This window comes from Anolis sagrei, chromosome 2, assembly GCF_037176765.1.
Source record: "Anolis sagrei isolate rAnoSag1 chromosome 2, rAnoSag1.mat, whole genome shotgun sequence".
NCBI classification, from domain to species: Eukaryota; Metazoa; Chordata; class Lepidosauria; order Squamata; family Dactyloidae; genus Anolis; species Anolis sagrei.
The window spans coordinates 67,995,782-68,010,780 of NC_090022.1; the positions used below are offsets into that span (position 1 = coordinate 67,995,782).

Consider the following 14,999-nt stretch of genomic DNA (forward strand, 5'->3'; position numbering starts at 1 on the left):
TGGGTCCTTGGACTACAGATCTTTGTGTTTCCGTGACTTCTGGCTGATACATCATAAGTGCTGACTACAACTCTCTCTGTTTGATTTCGGACCATGTTTTGACAACGACTACGCTTTTTGGACTGCTTTCTCTAACTTCGAACGTGCCTGGACTACGGACTGACTTTGGACTCTGATTTTGCTTGCTCCTACATTGTTTTGTGGTGCCTTTTGGACATTCTGAATTACAAGCAGTTTACTGTATATTTTTGTTATCCCAGATTATACTCCGGGATAATCCGGATTATATTTCAATTGAGTTTTTTATGCAGCGGTTGCTACAAACTTTTAGTTTGTGCTAGAGAAACTGAAGCAAGTGTCTCTAAAGCATTTTTGTGTTTAATAAACCTGTGTTTGGACCTTTTATATTGTGTTTGGCGTTCTTGAGGCTTCTGGGTCTTGACACACATTTTTCTATTACGAAGAGCCACTTCATCTCCACTTCAAGGCCAAAGAGGCACAGAACCCGTCACATAAAGCTCTCATGATTCCATAATTTCATAGCATTGATCCATGGTAGTAAAAGTAATAGCAAACTGCATTAATTTTACAGTATAGATGTTGACCAGGGTTAATCAGAAGGATCTTGTGGAAAGGATCGCAAGCTAACCCTCTCTCCTCCCATTTCCTGAAAACTGTTGGCTGGCCTGCTGGCAGCTCAGAAATTTGGGGAACTCCTCCTCCTCCACTTCCTCACAGCATAAAGATGTCAGTGTCACTAGATTCCACGCCTCCTTCTAATGACGGAAGACTATGTAAACAGCCACAATTATTGGCTAGGTTTGTGCATATTTGGTAGTTTTCCTAGATACTTATTAACATTCTGCAAAATGTATAATAAGAGTGAGCCTCACTAACTGTTTTCTTACTTTTTCTTGGACCATGGGGAACCAATTTCTGTTTTTTGCTCTCTTGGTGCTAATACCAGCCCTCGGATCATCTGATTTTTTAATAAATAATATCAGGAACATCAAGGTAAGTGTGCAAAAAAGTTATACAAAACGTATGTTTTATAGCTATAATATCACAAAGGTACCTAATGTCAATGCACCTCCAATGCAGCTTTTTCAGTTTTAGAGTGCTCAAAATTTTAAAATATTTATGAAAGATTTATGGAAAATAAAGATTATTCTTAATCATATGGAAAGAGTTTGCTTTTTTCCCGTGGCTTACAAAGATTTCTCTGTGTTGAAAAGGTCCTTTGAAACTATAGGCATTCAGATGACATTTGTCACAACTCCCAGTTGCCCACAATATAGAGGCATGCTTCTTAAGTCCCACTAATGTCCACTTCTTTTCTGGACTTTGATTTCTGATTTCTCTATTGTTCTTTCAGAATGCATTGTGATATTCCAATTTTTTGTTTCCTAATCCCAAATAGTATATTGTAGGCCTGGGTAACAACGGAAAAAATTGTTTCTAAAATCGATTCGTTTTTTGGAGGTTTTTGCGTTTCGATATTTAAAAGAATTCCGAAATTTTTCTTTTAAAAAGTTCGATATTTACGAAATTTCGTAAATGTAAAAAAAATTACGAAACATTAACGAAACAAATACGAAACAATAACGAATCGATTCGTTAATGGCGGACGCGACCGCGCAATACGCTAAAAAACCTCCAAATGGGACAGGGGGAACTTCTGAAGCTTCCCTCTCCCTCTGTTGTTGACTGTTGGTGTGATATTATAATTTTTTTTCACTAATTAAACAAAAAACAACTATAAAACTTGCCCCAGACATGCGGAAATAATAACGAAACGACCTCAAACCGATAACGAAACGAATACATAACGAATCCGAAGCATTTACGAAATGAATTTAAAAATTCGTTTCGTTTTTAAGTTGCTCCAGAATGGTCAGTTATCGCTTCGTTATAAAAAAATAACGAATTTTTAACGAATTACGAATTAACGAAACGAAACCGCCCAGCCCTAGTATATTGTACTAAGTGAGGTACATCTCCAATTTGCTGCAGGTTTCCATGTAGCTACAATGTACTTGCTGATGAAAAATAAACAAACAAACAAGTTGAACCCTGTGCAATGTAGTTTTGTAGTTTTGCCTGCAGATTTACTGTGTGTACTGTTAGCAAAATATTACACCAAACAAATCTTGAATCACTACAATACATATGTATTGTAGGCCCGTGACACTGCATTACCAACATGCATGTCCCTGAATGTATTTATTGCATACATGTTGGAAATTGCGTGATAGAAGGGCTGCAAATATACTAAAGGAAACAAAAATGTTGGTAAACTGTGCCTACCCCAGTTAAAGAGTTCATGATGATGTGGAAGTAGAGAACACATCATTAAAACAACTTAATGGAAATATGTAGCTCTGCATTCTGTAGACTGGTGTACAGCAGAATGGCAGACATGTCCTTAAGCATCCACTAACAGAACTGATCCAGGCAAGCCCCTGGTTCACTAAGGAAGCTGGCAGTGATGAAATGAGTGGGATGGAGACTGGAGCAAAAATGCTGGAAGACTTGGAGCAAAATTGACCAAACATAGGCTAAAACTTCTTTGAAAACATATACTATGGTGATAGTTGCAGCAAAGAAGTTATATTTCTGTGCTGTCATTGAATCTGCAAACTGTCACCCAGCACAGTTGCCTCAAGAGGTCAGAGGCCTTTTAAACTCTACTGCTTTTCATGAATTAGCAAGACACTTCACAGATCAAATTGGTCAAATTCACTCTGACATGTATGCTGTAAGAGACTTAGGTCCAGTGGATGCAATCTTGGCACCTGTTTATCCTATATGATTGGATACATTTCAATGTGTGCAGCCTAAGGATGTGGACACGATCCTGGGAGGGGTGAGAGCCACCTCATTCATACTCGATTCTTACCCTTACTGACTCCTGAAACCTGATGGAGGAGGGTTGGCCAAATGGGTAATGTCCCACTTTAATAAAGGAAGTTTCCATCTTGTTTAAAATAATCTGTGTTGAGACCATAACTGGAAAAGAAACTTTTCTGGATCCCATCATTCTGAATAATTGTTTCCCAGTCTATAACATTCAATTTTGAGGCAAAGCTCTGGAGTTCCAGATGTTTCTGGAAGAAATGGATTAGCTCCATTGTGCAAGCTTGTCACATGGCTGCCAAGAACATATTGCATTGTCGGGGGGCATGGGCAACCCGGCGACCCACATCCCCACATTGCCCAGCTCCAGCTGATGGCAATCATATGGGGAGAAGCATGGAGCATCCATGGATTTCAGTGGCAACACAAGAAGCCTCCTGTGTTGCTGTGGTGACGGCATGCACTGGCTCTGCCCTCCTTCATCCATGGAGTTGTGCCAGCATTGTATGATGGAAGCCAGAAATGTCCATGGGTGACCTGGACTAAACAGGGGCATGCCGCCAGTTTAGCCCCATGTGAAGAGGCCATTAATCTGGCTTCAGGTCTGGATATGAGGTGAAGACAGGTTCGGTTGCCTTGGTAGATAATCTGCACAGGGAACTACAGGGGGTTGTGTCTGTTGTTTCTGCTGGACCTCTCAGCAACTTTCAATACCATTGACTATGTTAGTTTTCTGGATCACCTCCTCTGAAATGGGATGTGGGGCTAAATTATGCAGTGTATCCAGTCTTTCTTGGAGGGGTGAACTCAGAAGAGACTGCTATTCAGTTGGGTTCTGCTTTAGCCCCTATTTCAAAAATAACTCACATTTCTGATGAATTTTGTGAAGACATTTGCAAGTTGGAAAGTTCTTGTGAAAAACAATCTAATTTCACTCAGCTTGTATTGTGTGATGCTGTAAATCTCTCCAAATTCTTCCAAAAATAATTACAATGTAATGACGTCTCTTTTCTTCTTTCCTTTACAGAAGAGAAATGCTGCTGATACTGTGAGTACCATTCTATTTATCACCCCTTAATACATGATGTCCTCTTAACACATGAATGCCATCGATCTTTCAAGGCGAAGTAATTTTAGTACACGGCCTCCACCATGTGCTAGAATTTCCTCAAGTGCACTTATCATTCCACGGAGTACTACAGAACCCAGTACAGGGAATTGCAAAGACTTCACTGCTTCTTGCAAAGTTTGGGTTCACACACACCTCGCTGTCCTTGTAAGCAGTGTGTGCACGTGCACCAATTGTCCTGTAGGAAATAACTGACCAAAGAGCAATCCCTTCACTGAATTATTAATGGAACTCATTTGTAATTTGCAAGAGTCACAAGTTGTCAGACAATAATATGTCAAAAGGTGTCAGAAGCCTGTACTAATTTTATATATAAAATGTAATTCCCATATAACTATTACATAGTATAGTGTATGAATTGTGTATTTCATGCTGTCTTTGAAAATAGGACAAGGCTATATCTGCACTCAGTGGAAGGAAATAGCTGCCATTTCCCCTGAATAGAAGTCATATTTTTAGGTGCTCAGGATGTAATTGTTGAACCATTGTAAATAGGCAGGAAGTTAAACATAGTTTTTCCCTCCATTGCAAATGAATATTGAGAAACCAAATGTTGCACAAAACAGTTGTGTTAGCTTCTGGTAAACCAAGAACCAGAGCAAAGATAAACACAAAATAGGGCAAAAGGTATATAGAAATAAGCCGTGGAAACAAAAGTACTAATAAAAAACCAAGCATCAGGGAATAAACTTTTCAGCTGTTGCTGACAGCTCAGAAAATTTACTTATGGTATTCCAGCTCCCAGAATCCCCTATGCCAGTGGTTCTCAACCTGTGGGTCCCCAGGTGTTTTGGCCTACAACTCTTAGAAATCCCAGCCAGTTTACCAGCTCTTAGGATTTTTGGGAGTTGAAGGCCAAAACATCTGGGGACCCACAAGTTGAGAACCACTGCCCTATGTGGTCTGGAAAGTCTTTGAGTAGTAGAAGCTTGGTAGCAACTACATTTAGAGTTTTGGGGAATGCTGTGATTTAAACACAGCAAATAAGTGTTGGGCAATCGGATGTTGTACAATAGTGTTATCTTTCTTGGCTAATACACCAAGGACAGGGCAAAGGATATGTAGAAATAGAGGGCTGAATCGATAGCAGTAAATAAAATAATATCAAAACCTAGGAATTAAATTTTGGACTACTCCTCAAGGTTTGGAATTGTTATTTTTGATACTCCTCGAATCTCCACTTGACGTATAACCTTGTCACATTTGTCTGAAGATTCCCATTCACCATGCATCGTGAAGAATCCATGGGAGTCTCAGTGGGGGGCTTGGAGAACTTGTTGCTCCATGCCCTGCATTACTTACCTGACACCCATCGCATGGGGAGGAAGCGTCACCACCCGGCTTCCTCCCATTGCTCCTAAGGCAATACAGGAAGTGTCCCGTGTTGCCGTGACAGTGATGTGCACCACTTCCTTGCTTTTTTTTTTTTTTTTACCATGGAGCCCAGTTCGAAGTTGGTGTGCATTGTGGGAAGGGCTCTGCGGTGAAAGGGAAGGAGAAGTGGCATAGGATGGGTAAATCAGCCCATCTGATGAGGCCATAAACTCTGGAACAGATCCAGAAAAGCATCTTTCCCAAAATGTGAAGCTGCTGCACCTTTGGAGACTAAGAGGTATAAGTTGTCTATAAGGTTCTTTTTTCATTTACAGCCCCAAAAAAGTAAAATAGAACAAAGGAGAGGATGGCAGTCTCCTATGTCAAGCAGTTTTAACCTCCAGAAACATGAGAAGCCATGATACTTCATATTCCCTTGAATTTCATGGTGGTCTTGATGGTGCCATAGATCTGTATCAGGCAATGAGGACATAGGCAGATAGTTCTCTGATTCTCAGTACTCTCCATCAAACATTGAATAACCATGGGGAGAGAGAGCTATTGCAGACAAATGGTCAGGCTAGAGGCACTTTGGTTCTTCAAGAGGGAGAGGGGGTACCACCTTCTGCACTAACAACAACAAAACAACATGTGTAGGTTTCTTTTGAACTTATGCTTGTCTAATTCACAAACAACAATTATGTTTTAACTGTAAGCACTCATGTATAAGTCTAAAAAATAATAATAACCCTCCTCCCAAAAGAAACCTGGTTCAACTTATCCATGGGTCAATGTAAGTATTATAATTTAACTCTTATTTTAAAAGAAAGCATTTCTTTCTTGGTGTAGCATGTGAAGGACAAGAACCTATTCTGGCCCAAAAGAAGTACCAGCCCCCTCTACTCTCACTGTTGTAGTGCTGCTTCTGGGCTTTTTGAATGCCTGGACAGAAAATGGCAGCACTGTGGTCAAGAGTGGCTACTCCTCTCAGGTGGCACTGGCACTCCTATTCTGGCAAAAGTGACTCTATTGGTTCCAGTTGAGTGACCAGGCATCCAAAATAGTTATAGTGGTCTTCTACTCGAAGAACAAAACACGGAAAAACTTTTGTTCCTTCTAAAATAAGAAGGAAGATTTTTCTTTTCCCCTTTGTCGTAGCAGTATACAAAGTATATATAAAATATACAAACTTTACAACTTCTTCTTCCTCACTACTCACAGCAGCAATTTTTCAACACACCATCCATCCCTCAACAACTCCATCAACTTAGTATAACTGTTGCAATCCAGAGCAGGGAACGAGGCCCTAAGATAACTATCCACCACACTTGACTGTGAAAAACAATCCTTTTTTATTGAAGAAAAAATGGTTACAAAATAAAGGAAAAATGCAAGTCAAAAGCCACAGCAAAATCAGCAAACATGAATTTAAATGCACAAGGACAAAACCCAAAGCCACACTGCAAAATACTGGAACCTGTTTAGTGATTCACTAACCGTACTTGATATCCTAGAAATCTTCCCAAGCTATGGCCAGGGAACCGGGAGAGCTGCCAAGGTCTTCATCAATTCTGAAACGATGCCTGAACTGAGACAATCAGCCCGGCGGAAGGCAATTAAAACCCAATAATTGATTCCGTGAACCGCCCCTCTTCTTTGAAGCCAATGTTTTTAATTCTTGAATTCGGGAGGATCGACGGAAACTGAGTGATTTACTTCTGTCTTCCCAAATTTGGCCCCTTCTGTTGTCATTACAGTTAACAGATGCAGAAGGGAGGGAAAGTTCAAGGCTTCCCTCTGAAACATTCTCATGAACACTGGTACTTTCATTTTCCAAATCTACAGAAGTTCCTTCCTCACTAATTTCAGGAACATTGGCATTTTCCAAACCTACAGCAGTTACTTCCTCACTAATTTCAGGAGCATTGGCATCAAAAGGTACATTTCCATTAGCATCAGTAAATATATTTTCATTAGCATCAGGAGGAACAAACAGAGAATCGGGTTCAAGTTCAAACTCAGGCTGAACCCAACACTAACTACAACTTACATACTACTCCCATTGCATTAAGCACTACACCCTGACTACAGTGGCTTAACTCTTTTACATGTAAGTTAGGACAGAGGCATTAACTCTGCTATCACTTAGAAAATGCCAGGTAATTTCCAAATCCTGACAAGCCTGCCCTTGACTTATACATGAGGTTGACTTATACCCAAGTTAATACAATATTAGTACAACTTTGCAGTGTATAAATGTAAATGGAGAATATGACAAATATTGTCTTAGCATTTTTGCTATAAAGCCTAAGAAGAGTGATTTTTTTAACTGACATTCATATTGTTTTCATGGCGAATATTTCACAATCCTGTTGAGCCAATGGAGGTGATTTTTCCCCTTTCATTCTTTCCAGAACAACAATGGCATCGATATCTACAGCCTGAAAGTAGATTGTAAAGTTACTTCCAGGTTTTCTCATAATGTCATCACCAGCCGAGTTGTCAACAGGGCCAATGTGTCCAAGGAAGCCTTATTTGATGTGGAACTTCCCAAGACTGCCTTCATTACCAATTTCACCATGTATGTAGAAAGCACTTTCTGAACTGCTGTTTTGTGAGTGCTCAGATCAGTCTTGCCCAGCCCCAGATGCTGGGGAATCCTGTTATGACATCTTTCCACGTGCTGGTTGTAGGCAAATGTTGAAATCAATCTGTTCTACATAAAATCTGTAGAATATATCAATTTGTGAACTGTCATTCTTCATTGCTCCTTCACTTCAACTTGTCCCATACTCTTATTAATTTCTCCTATTGGTTTTCAGTGACCTTAGCTCTTCTTTGAAAGTGGGATTTGCTTCTATGTATTGCCAAAATGCTTGCTCACAGGGGATCTAGTAAAGCTGGAATTGGTAACTCTCATAATTGGCAATGCTAACTAAAGCTGATAAGATTTTCATTTCAACAACATATAAAAGTCTACAGCAGCTCCCCTCCCTTTGTGGCAAGGGACTGTGGTTGAGGTCCTGTATTGCAGGTGTAGTTCCAAGTAACTATACATTGTCTCTTGATTTTACCTCACAAATATACCTTGAAAGGGAGCCACAATGTGAGAAGTGGGCTGTTTTGCTGGCGATTAAGGTGCAGCAAGATGATATTTCCAGCCCCTTCCCAGCAGTGATTTATCTTGTGATGAGGAGTTGTGACAGGGGTCCTGCTTCTGATTGTCACATCACAGGCCATTAGTGGAAGATGACAGGAAATGTTATCCTGCTGCATTCCAGTCATCAGCTGAAGTGACCTCCTTCAATTGGTGGGGTTTCCGGCTGTTTGCGGTTTTGGTAGGGCATAGGATAATAATGATAGTGGAATGACTATAAACAATGTAAACTGTTCACTATTTGCTGAACAGCTATGAATGCATAAATCTAACTTCCATTGCTCAACAAGACAATGTTTTCCTCAGCTTAATGCTAACATAAGTTATAAAAGATCCTTCAGTATATTGAGATGCCTTCAGCTTTTAGAAGGAAATAAGAGGCATAATGGATCAGAACAATGGCCTGTTACCCACAATGGTCATCACAGGCCTACAAAAAGACAATTAATAGAACAAAGTTGCCACAATCCCTCTTTCGGTACATTTGTTTTCTCTAATGAATTAAATTTGCTACTTCATCACACTAGAGAATGAATCCACTTTAAATCCAGTTTCTGCCTCCTGTAGAATTCTGGGGTGTGTAGTTTAGTGAGGCTGTTAAAGGTTCCTCCCTAAACTACAAACCCCAGAATTCAGCACGAGCAGGCAACGTGGATTCATTCTGTAGTGTGATGATGTCCATCAAAACAGACCGCCAATAATACTGCAGGTAAATTATAACCTTCTTGATTAGAATTCACTGGCAATACTAGTCTCAATGAATTTTTCTAATTTCCTTTTGAAATCATCTAAACTTGTGGCCATTATAACTTCTATGAACAACAACAACTCCATATCCTGAAACAGCGTTTCTTATATAAAATATGGAACAATTCAAAATAGTGCTGGAGTGAGTCTTAGGCTTCATGAAATGGTGGGAGGATAGAGGCAGGGTGTGACTGTATATCAGTTTAGTTCTCAGTGACCTGCATAATTAAGGTTTGGATTCTTTTTTCTGAATGTTTTCAAATTGTGGTTGATTGATTATGTGGATGCATAACCCATGGATACAAAGGGCTGGCTGTAAGCTATTGTTTACAGTAAGGTTTTCTATAAATCACTAAAACCAAAAGAAGCTCATCTTTTTGCCGAATGAGAATATTTTTGAATATCTATATGCATTTTCACATATTTGTATGACTTTTCTCCTGTAGGGTGATTGACGGGGTCACCTATCCTGGAACTATAAAAGAAAAAGAAGCTGCCCAACAGCAGTATCAGCAGGCGGTCTCAAGAGGACAGACAGCAGGCCTAGTCAAGTGAGGATGGGATCCTTTAATATTCCAATAGCTTATTTGTGAAAGGAAAAGGGGAGAAAAATTGGTGTGCTGGTGTACCAATTTGAATAGGTATTTGCAAGATAGTATTATGTTGACCAGCAGTCACCTTGTATATTATATATCAAGGCTGGGACTTGTCTGATGGGCAGCAATGATGCAACTTTGCTATCATGAGAATGTGGTCTAGGAGTCAAGGTGTGTACAATCTGAGGTAATAAGACATTGGCAGTCACGTTTTTCACACTTTCTAACAAACTTTTTTGTAACTTGCGAAGGGCCTCTGGAAGAAAAACAGAAAAATTCAGTGTTTCAGTCAACATTGCCGCAGCCAGCAAAGTGACCTTTGAGCTGATCTATGAGGAATTACTGAAACGACATTTTGGAAAATATGAGCTGTTTCTAAAAGTAAACCCAAAGCAACTTGTCAACAACTTTGAGGTACTGTAACACTAACATTGCAGAAATGGCATCACTGTAAAGCCTGCTGTAGTCCACAACAAAGCTTCTTCCAGACAGAAGAATCCAAATGCTGTCAGCCAAAAAGCACTGGGGCTTGATTTCTTCCTGTCCTCTGTAATGATTGTTTTCTGGTAAAGGAAATTACTCATGAAGAGTAGACAAACACAGGATGTTTACAAGTAGAAAACAGTTATCTAGACCTTTTATAATTCTGGGTTTAAGGAAGTGCAATTGCAAGATAAAATCTTTATCTGGAGGTATCCAGAAGGTCAATAAATAGGTACAAACCCCATAACTATGGGACAGTACCTGCAGTTTCATTTACCCGTACCTAGGTATTTTCTAGGTCCTCCAGGTGGTATGCTTCACCAAAAGTCATTAATTCAATAGGTTTTCGTTATTACCCATGGTTTTAGGCAATGTTGTGGAAGTATCCACAACAGAAACAAGAGTCATGTTGTATATCTTGCAGAAGAAGACAGATAAGAAATAGTCTCCTAGTTCTCAATGCAACATGTTTATTATAGTTAAGATGACTGACTACATTATCATCATGCTTTCTGCTACAAAGGAAGTTTTAGAACCAACAAGTTGTCAAATTGTGATTGATGAGCTGTTTTTATATATGTATCTAGCTAAAGCAGTGGTTCCCAACCTGTGGTCCGTGGACCACCAGTGGTCAGCAAGAATGAAAATATGGTCCACGGCTCACCATTACTAAACTGTTGCCTCGAAACCAGGAGGCAACGAGAGTGACTGGCCTCACAAAACCCTCTTACAGTGCCGATGCAATGGGGATGTTGGGAGGGGAGAGAACGACTCCCCATGAAGGATTACTACTACCACATCAGCTCTAGATTATTAAATATGGTTTTCTGTGGGTACCTGGATGGCACATGCTCTGTATCAGAAACTGGAGCTGATGTGACCTATCCAAAGCAGTTTTCTGAATCAGCACCCCCAAATAACAAACCAAATCTAAAGCTATCCAAAAACTGATTTGTAACCCTTTTAGTACTAATATTGGCGAGTGGTCTGATTTGTAATCCTTTTGGTACTAATGTTGGAGAGTGGTCCATGATCAAGTGGTCCCTGGTCAAAAAAAGGTTAGGAACCACTGACCTAAAGTTATCTTATGACTGAATTTGTGAGTGACAGTCAGTGACAGCATTATTCCAATCATTATTTCAGATTGAGGCAAACATCTTTGAACCACAGGGTATCAGCTCTCTGGAAGCCGAAGCGTCATTCATCACCAATGACTTATTACCAGTTATACACAAGTCTTTCTCGGGGAAAAAGGTATGTCTGCTAAACATAAAATAGAGGTCTTGTATTTTCTATATAATTTTCATGAACATAACCCCAAATTACTGACTACCGAGTGACACTTATTTATTAAAATCTAAACTCATGGAATCTTGTACTTTCAGGGCCATGTGTCCTTCAAGCCAACCATTGACCAACAACGGAGCTGTGCAGATTGCCCAACAACACTGCTGAATGGAGATTTTGTCATAACATACGATGTGAATAGAGAATCTCCAGGTGATTTACAGGTAAACAGAACCAATCTAGTCTACTATCTCAGTGGATTTTCTTTTTAATATCACCTCACACAAATCTTTTTCTTCTTGTTTTTCAGATTGTGAATGGGTATTTTGTACACTTCTTTGCACCCAAAAATATTTCACATTTGCCTAAGAACATTGTTTTCATAATAGATGTCAGTATATCAATGTCTGGACGAAAACTACAACAGGTAACTAAAGGCTCTAATGTTGACTTAAAATGCAAGTAGCAGTTAAAGTAACAGGAAGAAGGATGTATTCAGCACAATTTCTTCCAAACAGTTCTTACTCAGATCACCTTCAGAGTTTTGTGAGTGCCTCCATACAGTAAGCAGCTAAAGCTTCATGTTGGGATCCCATATCAAGAGTGACATAATAAATATTGCTATGATTAGTTATACAAGCAGTCCCCGAATTACAAACATCAGGTTTACATATTCCTAGTTACGAACTGGAAAGGCAATAGGAAGTGTGAGGAAATCTACCCCCAAGGAAGGAAAATTCAGTCTTGCATTGGTCATTATGATAAAAAGGTGTTTCCTTTTCAAGTTTTATCACCAATCTTTATTTTCATGACAACAAAAACAAATCAAAATCAAATTGCTCCAGTGACAGAAAGTGAGGTGGAATCTTCTGAACATTGGCACAGGAGTATTAATCCTTCTGCATGCTATCCAAAACTATTTCTGCAAGCCACCTTAGGTTTCCAAAATGAGGAAAAGGCAGGATGAAAGTAGTAAGAGTAATAACCAGTCAGACAGTCTGTCAATCAGCTCACTGACACTTAGCCATTGTCTGGAAGTACCCATGAATCTTGGATGATTCTGAGCCAAGCCTTCCAAATAATATCCACAACCTTGTAGTCGAATGTTTTCATTTTGAGACAGCTTGTTATGGCCCACTTTCATGACTTGAGGCATTGTGGAATCATCCTTGAGGATATATGTGCATAGGAGAAGGTTACTGTGAGCCTGATTATGCATCATAGTTACAGGTTTTCTTGCAGGTGATTGTGTGAATGAATCAAAACAATAAAAGTTCAAATAAATCAATCTTTGAAACAAGCTTTAAACTACAGTATTTTCCATTAGTGCTCTGCCTTTAGTTGTTTGACCCCACATTTATTTTATTTTAGACAAGGGAAGCACTGCTTAAAATATTGGAAGACATTAAAGAGGACAGTTACTTGAATTTTGTGCTGTTTGGTGACGATGTGCACAAATGGAAAGACACTTTAATCAAAGCCACGCCTGAGAATCTGGATGAAGCAAGACGTTATGTTGAAAGGATTCACATAGATGGGTGTAAGTTTTCAGGGGAAATGGAACAAGTGGTTGGAATCCTGTTTGAGCATTGCATGCTTGTAAGCAGACTTGCGTCTGTGGGAAATAAAATTGCAATAGAGGGATGCTGTTATGTAATTATGTAGCAGAACTGGTGAAGAGACCAAAGCACTACAGGATTTAAGTAAATTAAGAGCAATATATTATTGCCCCTACCTTGCAATGGACCCATAAATGCACATTGGACATCCCCCAATGTGCATCTGGTACTCTTTTTGGTGTCTTGTATTGCATCTTTGCAAGTCAGTAACCAGTTTTCTTATCTCCTCTGCTGCTTAGTTAAATGCATACAAATGTATATTGAGTGAAAGGATTCCAGCCCACATCTTTAAATTTATATATTTATTTTAAATCTAGTATTTACCGTATTTAATAATTGAAATAATCTACCTTTTGCTTCTGGGATTAAACAGTTTAAGATTAAATCTGTATTGTACAGGTACAATACAGTAAAACTGTTGAAAACAAGCAGTAAAAACTAACTGTGTGATGTGACTCATTTAAATAATTGATTAAATTATGGAGAAACATGCTGAATTTCCAAAGTAAGTCAGTCTCATTAAAATAGAACCAAAGAGATCACAAGGGCCAACCTATATATATATATATATATATATATATATATATATATATATTAATTACTGTAGTTAAGTCTTCTTCATTTACAAATGTGCAATGCTAATTTCTAATGATATTTTATTAATTACTTATTTCTTATTAATGCTTAGTAACTGGTTATCCTTTATATGACAGACGCAGATTTCGCTGTTTTTCTCACTCCATTTGCAAGTACTGAAAATGAGGGGGTTGTAATACATACATTAAAAAAACTAAACATTGTTTTAATCACAATTCATTTGCTCTTCTGTCTGCTCCAGTGACAAATCTTAATGGTGGCTTAATGGCTGGAATTGAAATGCTCAATGAAGCTCATAAAAAAGGATCTCTCCCTGAAAGAAGTGCTTCCTTAATTATCATGTTAACAGATGGCCGACCCACTGAAGGTATCGCTTCTGATAAAGCAGACAAAACCTTCTTGAAGTTGATAGAAAAGGTCAGATGTTCGAGGTATTGTTGTGATATCTGAAGAGAGACTTGAGGTTGTGTCTAAACTGGAATTAATGCAATTTGATACCACATTAACTGCCACGGCTCAATGCTATGGAATCATAGGATTTGCAATTTGGCGAGGCACCAGCATTCTTTGAAGAGAAGATTGAAGACCTTGTAAAACTAAAAGTTCCACGATTCCACAGCAGCAGGAAGCTGCAACCTATATTTCACGGAAGGTGTAAGAAAATTAAACAAGGGGAGTGTGATTTATTCTCTAAAGGCCTGCTCTTTAACACACCGAAAACTAAAAAGCCAAGTTGAAACATACTGAAATTAGACCTCAGTCTTCAGATAGGCATATTTATGACTTTATCAAAAAGGCCAGGTGAAGTGTCATGTTTCACCGCTGGAAAGAGGGGACAGTGGGGCGAATCGGTCACCCTGCTTCATACGTGGGAAGTGTTGCCCTCTCAACAAAACAGGGGTAGGCTTTCATGTTGTGGGGAAAGCATCCACCAATGCTTCCATCTCAGTTGAGGCAAAGCTTCCATGGGAAATCACACAATGTTGTGTGATGACTCCGTCCCCAAGACAAGGTGGAAGCATCATAGGACACTAATTTTTCCCCGTCTGATAAGGCTCTGATTTACATTTGTTTGTTTGCAAAGGAACTATTCCTCCAAAAGTTGTTTTGCATTCTGCACATAATTTCAGTACATGAAAGGGAAGAAAATAACTTCTGTTGCCGTAGAAACAAATGCAAATGCTATTTTTCTCATTTTTTTAATGAGGAATCCA

General features: G+C 39.1%; 1 protein-coding gene across 1 annotated transcript in view; it reads left to right on the top strand.

The window, feature by feature from the left end:
- The first annotated feature begins 871 nt into the window (after positions 1-871).
- LOC132769198 (inter-alpha-trypsin inhibitor heavy chain H3-like) overlaps positions 872-14,999 on the top strand; it is a 30,274-nt gene continuing 16,146 nt past the window's right edge. The window contains exons 1-10 of the mRNA XM_067463603.1: positions 872-1,014; positions 3,884-3,904; positions 7,714-7,880; positions 9,650-9,754; positions 10,051-10,213; positions 11,426-11,536; positions 11,668-11,793; positions 11,880-11,996; positions 12,941-13,109; positions 14,027-14,152. Coding sequence (XP_067319704.1) covers positions 922-1,014; positions 3,884-3,904; positions 7,714-7,880; positions 9,650-9,754; positions 10,051-10,213; positions 11,426-11,536; positions 11,668-11,793; positions 11,880-11,996; positions 12,941-13,109; positions 14,027-14,152 — 1,198 coding nt within the window. The 5' untranslated portion in view covers positions 872-921. The remainder of the gene's footprint in view (positions 1,015-3,883; positions 3,905-7,713; positions 7,881-9,649; positions 9,755-10,050; positions 10,214-11,425; positions 11,537-11,667; positions 11,794-11,879; positions 11,997-12,940; positions 13,110-14,026; positions 14,153-14,999) is intronic.